We start from the raw sequence: 9866 nt of genomic DNA, 5'->3' as shown, positions 1-9866 counted from the left end.
ACAAGCTGATGAGCTCTTTCCTTCTCCCTCTCCTGTCTTTCTGCCTCTTCTTGGTTCTCCTGGGCTATTCTTTCTTTTTCCCTCTCCAGTCTGTCTGCCTCTTCTCGTTTCTCCTGGGCTACTCTTTCTTTCTCCTTTTCCTCTCTTTCTATCTCCTTCTGTCTTTCTGCCTCTTCTCTTTTCTCCTGGGAACTTCTTTCTGCCTCTTCTGTTTCTCCTGGGCTATTCTTTCTTTCTCCCTCTCCTGCCTTTCTGCCTTTTCTCATTTCTCCTGGGATATTCTTTTCTTTTCCTTCTCCTGCCTTTATGCCTCTTCTCGTTTCTCCTGGGCTATTCTTTCTGCCTCTCTTTCCGCCTTGGCACCTTCTACCATTGGACCCATTCCCTCAGGGCTTGTCCTGATAGTCCCATGTCATTTCCGATGGACTGTAGAATTTGAAGTCCTCATTTTGCTGGGCTCTGGATTTCATAGACATCTTGGTATAATGCTTATATGGGCTTGAACTCAGGGCTGTTCGAGGGAACAGGTTCAATATTTATGATGAGACTCAATAGTGTTCAAAATGAACAGATTCAGGGTGTCTCAATAGACTTTCAGGTGTCTGAAAAGACTCGGTTGTTCAGAATGAACGTAAATGGATGTCTGAATAAGACAAACCTCTGGGTGTCTGAAAAGACTGTGAAAGTAACATGTTTGAATAATACAAATCTGAAGCACTCAATTGTTCAGAATGAATGAAGATCAGTGTGTCTGAATAAGACAAATATGTCTGAGTAAGACAAAGGTGTCTGAATAAGACTGTTAAAATTCAATATGTCTGAATAAGACAAATTTCAGGATGTCTGAAAGCTCAATCGCTCAGAATGAACGAAAATTAATATGTCTGAATAAGACAAATTTCAAGATGTCTGAAAGCTCAACTGTTCAGAATGAATGAAAATTAATATGTCTGAATAAGACAAATTTCAGGATGTTTGAAGAGACTGTTAATTCATATGTCTAAATAAGACAAAGGCTTAGTTAAATTTTAATATGTCTGATTAAGATAAATCTGAAACACTCAGTTGTTTAGAATGAATGAAGGTCAGTGTGTCTGAATAAGACAAATAAGACAAACATGTCTGAATAAGACAACCTCAGGGTGTCTGAAAGACTGTTAAAAATTGATATGTCCGAATGAGACACATCTCAGTTAAAAATTAATATGTCTGAGTAAGATAAACTTCAGGTTGTCTGTTAATATGTCTGAATAGACTTAGTGGTTCTTAACCCTAGAATACTAAACCTATGTTCCCCGAATGTTAACACTAACGTGGGGTGTGATATACCCTTTTTTGAAATTCAATAAAAAATACTTAAACTCACAATTTATTAATTCTAAGAAACGAACATTAAAGTACAAAACATGTAGTCTCATGAACCCACAACAAATGAATTTAACAGAAAATGGATAATTTTTTGGTTAACTCAAAAAACTAAAACTGAGAAAAATATTCAAATTTTGCACACACAAAAATTATAACTTGAAAGCTGCTACAGCTGAAGACTTGAAGTTCCGTCCAGGTAGACCCAGGTCCTAGGAGCCTACACTGACGGAGTTACAGCAGCAACGCACCTCTACAAACTGTTTGGGCGAGAGCCAAAAAAGGAGCATTTTTTTGTGTCAAAAAATTTGTTTTTTTCCCCCTATTAATTTTTTTACTGCTTTATTGTTTTTTCTATGATCCAAATGAGACCTAAGATGAAAAGATTAATGTTCTGGGAGTAATATGACTTAGTTTGAGCAACATCAAACTGTAATAAATATGATTTTACCCTAATAATTGAACAATAACTTATAGGGGATTTTTATGAAGGTAAGTAAGTTACGTTCTTAATTTTTTTATACATTTTACCATTTTCTATGAAGCCCACATGACCCAAAATAAATAAATGAATATTCTGAATGTAATATGAGTGCATATGAACACCACAAACTTTATAAAATCATGTTTTACTCCAATAATTGAACAATACATTACAGGTGATTTTTATATAAAGTTAAAAAATGTCCTATAAACATTGTTACAGTAACATATAGTAGTCAATGACCACTTACTGACAGAAAACCATCTTACCTTGCTTACTTGCGGCAGTCAACACACTCGGCAAAGGCATGGTCCAGGCAAATGGGACGTTGGCAGTTGTGGCACCTGTGACGTGACTTCCTGTCGACCATCCTGGGGCATGCTGCATACAGCTTCATGGGTTCTCTGCTGTCTGCCATCACTGTCACTATTGTTCCTGCTGCACAGCCAGGTGTCGGGAATTTGCAGACACTGGACACCAGGATTTTGAGGGCTCTAGACAGGAAGGGACTGGCCAGTCTCTGTTGTCCCCATGGCTTTAGGAGTGACATTGACAGGAAGTTCATATACCTCCAGCTCATAAACCTGATGTCGTGGTTCCTCTCAAAATTTTCTGAGTGTATGATCCATGAGTTGATGACTGAGGCATTCACCATGCCATAAAACACACACAGGGGCCATCGTTTAGTCTTTCTGGAACAGGAGTAATAAGGACACATTTGGTCGAATGTGTCGACCCCACCCTTGGTTTGGTTGTAGAATTCTATTACTTCCAGCTTCCCTGTTTCCCCCAATTTTGCCTGTGTGTGCATGCTGGACAGCAGCAGCACCAGCTTGGAAGTCCGGGCCATTGCTGGGATGTAGGACAACAGTGTCATTTCATTTGTAAATAAAAAGGCACTGGAACCTGGGTCCCGACCTGTCTTGTTTGTCATCTGGGCTGGTAATTCCTTCTTGTTGCTTCTGATTGTTCCCACAATTGTCAGGCCACAGTTGTTCAATAAATCAACAATAAGAGGCACTGATGTGAACCAACTGTCACAGGTCACATTTCTGTTGGTCTGGTAATATGGCCGTGTTAGTTCCTTAGTAAATTAGGTCCCCAGGGTCTGGCCATCCTGGGTCTTGTGTTTTCCTTCCCGAGGTACGGGATACCCCTAGGAGATACTCTGAATCGTTGTCGTTGATGAGGACAATCTTTGATGCCATATTTGGCTGGTTTATTTGGAATATACATCCGGAATGGACACCTGCCTCGGAACCCCAGCAGCTGTTCATCTACAGTCATGTTTGCACCCGAGACATAAATTTTCTGGCAGTTTTCGATAAATATGTCCAATATTTTTCTAATGGGTGCAAATTTATCTGTTGCCCTCCTATTCCGACGTGTCGCAATGTCATTGAACCATAGGCATGTGATGAGGAAGACAAACCGACCCACGAACATGGTCGACCTGTACACTGGTGATCCAAACTGCTGACTCCACATTTCTCTGGACGCCAGGTGGTTGTTCTTCTGGTACCCACTGAAAATCACTAGCCCAAACAAAGCCCACACCTCTTGTGGCTCTGTTAGGGACAATGTAGATGTCTGCCGTGTGTACCTTGGAGCTTGAGCCTGAATTTTCAAGTTTGTGCAACATGTGATTTCATAAATTATTTTGTCATCCATGAACAAATTGAAGGCCTTAGTAGGAGTGTTTGCATGTCTGGCATGTTATGTTGGTCCAGAGGTGAACTAAATAATATTCCTTGCTGCTGTCCTGGTCGACGTGAGTGTTTGTGGTCGACAATTCCACCTGAAACCAGACCTGCTTGGAGGGTGGTTGAATTAAAGCTCACAACTGGCACTTCGACACATTCACCTCGTCCACAACACCCCTTCTACCATGAGCAGGAATACAGTAGTAGTGTTAGCAGGAGCAGCAGGCTCAGTGTCAGCAAGAGTTGCAGTAGCAGTGTTAGCAGGAGTAGCAGTAGCGGTGTCAGCAGGGGTAGCAATAGGAGTGTGAGCAGCTGTAGCAGTAGGAGGTGAAGCAGGAGCATCAGGTGTAGCAGTAAGAGGTGAAGCCAGGTCAGCAGAGGTACTTGGTGTTGCGTCCTCCTCCTGAGTAACACCAAGGCTACCAGGAGCAGCAGTAGCACTAGTAGGAGGTGGTGGTGAGGTGGTGGAGGTGGAGGGAATGGGTGAGGGTGCATGAGGTGGGTTGTCTGGGTCATTTGGTTCTTGGGAGATAAGGGGTTGTGTAGGCCTACGTGTGTATGTGTGGTGTCAGCATGTGCTCTCCTACCTTGTCCCTTTGTTCCACGCTGTGTGGTAACACGTTTATGCGGTGTGCTTGTAGCTCTTTTTTTCTTTGTAAGATGAGCCACAAAGTCTGCAGGGTCATCAAAGTCATCACTGCTGTTACTATCACTTGGCAGCTGTTCATAGTCTTTATCTGCATCATCACCATCAGAGTCTGTTACGTCATGTTCAGTAGCATTATCCTCATCTTCACTCACATCACTTTTATGGAGTTCACTCACATCTAGTCCAGTATGTGAAAAGTTCATTATATCTGTCAGTTCATCATCAGAAAAAAATTTACCAGAAGGAGGTACTTTGGTCGGATCCATTTCATACAAAAAATATCACAAAAGTCTCTGAAAAAATATTCTGTGGCTGCAAAGAAATAAAAGAAAAATTTAAAAAGAGAAAATAAATAAACACTGTTCCAAGTGGTCACACACGACCCTAAATGCTGTCTTTACTTATAATGTCAACACTGTACTGGGGTGAACAGCATCCCTCTACTAAATATCACAAAAAAAAAAAAAAAAACTGTTCCATGTGGTCACACATAACGCTAAACACTGTCTTGGGGTGCTGTACACCGGAGTTTTTATAACATCCACACTATTTTGGGGTGATACAAACCCCACCACTTATTGCAAAAACACTATATTGGGGTGTCACAAACCCAGGATTTTATAACAGTATTTAGTATGGTTATTGTTTCATGGGGTGTGAGATACCCAAAACCACCTCCACACAGACAGACGAGTGAGACATATTCTTTCTTGGTCTGAATAATGAACCCAATATCAAGTGTATAACATGCAATTAGCGAATGACCTGTAGCTAGAAGTGTTCGTGAACTGTCAGTGATTAGACTAATGTCAGAATAGCACGATAAAGCGTCGACTAAGTTGTTTTTTCGAGTGAATTATTAAAAATTGAACATCATGGAAGTCTATAACAACAGCGGCAAGAGCTGGAGGAATCATGCATGCCTTGCAGATATACAATATGATGACTTGGCAGGCAGGGAACTAGGATTGCTTTTCGTTGAGATCAACAACAACTCCAACCAAAAAGATGCTAAAACATTCACAGATATATTGAAAGGATATGATCCTTCTAACTGGAGCAAGTCTGCAGAAAATATAATGAAAATAACTGAAGGAATACCAAAGAAAATTCAAGTTATCAAAAGACTTATAAAGAAAATTTACATCAATCAACACATTCCAACAAAGAAAATGAATAAGGTGAATATAGTGAATATACTGATTGATACAATAGGAAAATGAATGCCTAAAGCATGTAAACTATGAAGTGTGTGGTATAACATTGTAAATCCACAAAACCTGATTAGGAAATGCTAAGCATGCCACATACCTACTCATCCTACATGTGCAGAAGTCCAGCAAAATAAAAGTAAGGACACAAGAGTATTTTGCTCAACATGTCTAGTATGGATAGACAAGGTTATTAAATCGAGACCTAATGTACAAATTGTGGAGGATGAAGAAGAGGAAGAAGAGGAAAATGGAAAAGAAGAAGAAAATAAGATTGAAGAGATAGAAAAAAATAATGAAAACAAAGAACAGGATAAGAGTATGGATGCAGAGAAACCTCATAGATTCTACATATGTGGTAATATAGCAGCATACATATGATGGAATGAATTATGACATGATAACTCAAAATAAAATCCCAAAGAGGTTGTACCAAGGTCTTCATACCAATGGGAAAGAGCAAGAAAAAAAAGAAAGAGACAGTATGCACCCTTTTGAAAAGAGGGAATTGCAGATTTGGTGAAAGGTGTTATTACCAGCATCCCAAGATATGTCACAATTATGAGATTTTTGGAATATGTGCATATCTAGATGGCTATGAGGAGGAATGCAGCAATCTACATCCAAAAATATGTAAAAACTGGAGAGAAGGAAATGGATGTAGGTTTAATAAAAAAAAAATGTAGGTATGTGCATCCAGTAGCCATGAAGAATAAAAATCAAAATCAAATACATATAAAAAAAATCAAGGTAAAAATTAAACAAATAAAGAAAGGAACAAAGAACATATGATGAAGGAAAAAAGCAAGCCAACAACATATTACAAAATGTTAACACCGCGATATGATGCATCAGCACCTAAATATAGTGCAAGGAACAAACAATATATCTATGATGCTAGGGGATGGTGCAGATATGGAGATAAATGCAGATATATGTACAAAATGAATAAATATGAAAATAGAAGATCAAATATATTTTAAAAGTTGGGTTTTTTTATGTACAAATTTCTGGAAATTAAGAAAAAAACAACATATCAGAACAGGAAAGAAACATGGGAAAATCCTCATTATTACCTATATTAGATAATGGGGATAACACACAAACCACCATAGTGATGAAAGCGCAGGGTTTAGTTTCGAGTAACTCAAAAGAAAGATAGGGTTCTTAGAGGAACTAACCCAAACTGAAAAAAATAGAAATAATGAATATAAGTGAAACCTGGTATTCCCAAGAGACTGGTAATGATGATCACATAAAGGGTTTCGAAACTTATAGATCAGATAGGAAAAATAGAAATCAAGTGGAAACCGCAATATATGGGAGAGACGTTAATCAAGGAAAAATCTGTGAGAAATATAGTAACACAGAATGTGAATTAATACCTGTAGAATTTGAATCTGAAAAATTAGTGAACATCGTAGTATACAGACTTCCCTAATACTAAAGAGTTTGGCCATAATAATAGACAAATTGGATGATATATGTAGAAATCACAAAGACTGGACTATACTCCTATCCGGAGACTTTAACTTTCCTTTTGTAGAATAGAAAGAACGAATAGGAGACTGTGGTTGTATTTATACATATAAAAAAGAGAGTAATAGTAGCTCAGAAGATAAGAGGCAATTTGAAAAGCTATTAGATACACTACTAGAACATAACATTCAGTAAATAAATCACCTTCCTACAAGAAAGAATAATATTTTAGACCTACTATTTGTGAAGGAGGTGAACTATGTTAAAGAAGAAATAGTGTATAATACGAGTATTTCAGACCATAATATCATAGAATTAACAGTCTGTTCCAAAGCACATGAAAACAGAGATAAGGAAGAGACGAAAAAATGGGAAGGATATGGAAAATACAATTTCTATACTAAGAATATAAAATGGTCAGAAATAAATGAAGAATTAAACAAAGACTGGGAAAACATATTCGTAAGTGATAATATACAGATAAATACAGATATATTATATAAAATACTAGAGAAAATAGTGGAAAAATATATACCGAAGAAAAAAAGTAAACATCAATCATGCATACCAAGAGACAGAAGGATCTTGTTCCAGAAAATCAGAAAGTGGAAAAAAGGTCTTGCAAAAGAAAATAATGCATGGAAGGTGATGGAACTAAAAAATAAGATAGAAAATGCAGAACAAAATATTATACAATCAAAAGAAAATGAAAACTGGACTTAGAAGAAAAGACCTTACAAAACATCAAGCAAAACACTAAAATATTTTACTCATATGCGAAAAAAGATGAATAAAAGAAGAGTAGAATTAGGCCCTCTAAAAATTGAAGGGCGATTAACTAATAAAAAAAAAAAAATATGCAACATATTAGCAGAAAGATATAAGAGAGAATTTACACCTAGAATTGATAATGAAGATAATGATACAGAAATAAGAGATGAAAATAATGAATATTTATTGGACATAGATATTAATGAAGCCCATATTGTGCAGGCTATTAATGAAATTAAAAATGGATCAGCAGCCAGACCAGACGGTGTCCCAGCCATTTTGTTAAAGAAGGTAGTTCATTCTATCGCAAAGCTGCTCACAATATTATTAAGGCAAAGTGTAGACACAGGCAAGGTTTATGATGAACATAAATTAGCATATATTACCCCTATTATCAAAAGTGGATCAAGACTAGAGGCAAGTAATTGTAGGCCTGTGAGTCTAACATCACATATTATGAAAGTGTATGAAAGGGTAGTGAAGAAAAACATAGTGAAAAATTTAATAAAAAATAGTTTGTTTAATATAAGACAACATGGTTTTGTACCTGGAAAAAGTACACAAACCCAACTGTTAGTCCACCATGAAAACATATGTAAAAATATAATAAACGAAAAGATATAGATGTGGTTTACCTAATCTTTGCAAAAGGTTCTGACAAGATAGACCATAATATATTAGCAAAAAAAATTAGAAAACATAACATTATGGACAAAGTAGGAAGATGGATAAAAGAATTTTTGCAAACCAGAAAACAGATAGTGATTGCAAACGATGAGAAATCGGATGAAGCTAAGGTAATATCCGGTGTGCCACAAGGTACGGTGTTAGCTGCATTGCTGTTTTTATTATGATTGCAGACATAGACAGAACGGTAGTGAGAAGTTTCACCGATGGCACAAGAATAAGCAGAGAAATTACTTGTGATGAAGATAGGAACTCGCTACAAAGAGACCTAAACAGAATATATGAATGGGCAGAGGTAAACAGGATGGTATTTTAACTCTGATAAATTTGAATCAATAAATTATGGTGATAAAGAAGGAATGCTTTATGCATATAGGGGACCTAATAAAGAGAAAATCACAAATAAGAAGCAGTTAAACACCTTGTTGTGATGCTGAATAGGAATATGCTATGCAATGATCAAATAGCAATACTATTGGCAAAATGCAAAGCAAAGATGGGAATGTTGTTTCAGCACTTCAAAACAAGAAAAGACGAACACATGATTATGCTTTATAAAACGTATGTACGTAGTCCACTTGAATATTGCAATATGATATGGTACCACACTACCAAAAGGATATTGCACAAATAGAGAGTGTACGAAGGTCCTTTACAGCTAGAATAGAAGAAGTTAAGGACCTTGACTACTGGGAAAGACTACAATTCTTAAAATTATATAGTCTCGAAAGGAAAAGAGAACGCTACATGATAATACAGGCATGGAAACAGATAGAAGGAATTACCAAAAACACCATGGAACTAAAAATACCAGAAGGAGCAAGCAGAGGTAGATTAATAGTGCCAAAAACTATACCAGGAAAACTAAGGAAAGCACACAGGACATTAATCCACTACGCACCAGCATCAATAATGTAGTGTCTATTCAGTGCATTACCAGCTCATCTACAGAACATATCACAAGAGAGTGTAGATGTGTTTAAGAATAAGCACGACAAATATCTAAGATGAATCCCAGGCCATCCAAGATGGTAAGATGCAAAATATACCGGAAGGTGCATGAGCAATTCTCTGGTAGACATCAGTGGTGCCTCACACTGAGGGACCTGGGACAACCCGAACGAACTATAAGTTCTGTAAGGTCTGTAAGGTCCACCAAGACGTCCAGCCAAACACTGAAGCAATTGGGGAGATGGAGGCGCTATCGCTATAGGCCACTCAGTGAACACAAAAGGATTTTGGCGTGGGATATGTCACACCCCACCTTGGTGTTCTAGGGCGAACGAAAAATTAGCCCAAGTTAACATAAGCCTTTATGCATAATTTATTTTGCAGAGAGACGCTGCAGGACTAATAAAAAGAAAAGGGTTACTGGGTTATACACTTATGGTGTGTAAATGATATTTTCCTTGCTCTGTTAAATAATTTTAAATGTGGCATAATGAAAAAAGTACATCGATCCTATTGAATATTAAGGTCTCCAAAGCATGAGGGTGAGAAAAAATTTGCTTAATCTT

The 9866-nt window shown here is 37.4% G+C and overlaps 1 protein-coding gene across 1 annotated transcript; it reads right to left on the bottom strand.

Moving 5' to 3' along the window:
* Positions 1–2123: 2123 nt before the first annotated feature.
* LOC136830423 (piggyBac transposable element-derived protein 4-like) lies at positions 2124–3136 on the bottom strand. The gene is given in 2 exon segments (XM_067089959.1): positions 2124–2971; positions 2974–3136. Coding segments are annotated over 2 exon segments (1011 nt in total).
* Positions 3137–9866: the final 6730 nt, after the last annotated feature.

Source organism: Macrobrachium rosenbergii, chromosome 46 (assembly GCF_040412425.1).
Source record: "Macrobrachium rosenbergii isolate ZJJX-2024 chromosome 46, ASM4041242v1, whole genome shotgun sequence".
NCBI lineage: Eukaryota > Metazoa > Arthropoda > Malacostraca > Decapoda > Palaemonidae > Macrobrachium > Macrobrachium rosenbergii.
Note: the sequence above shows the minus strand (reverse complement) of the source record. Positions and strands in the feature narration are given on the sequence as shown.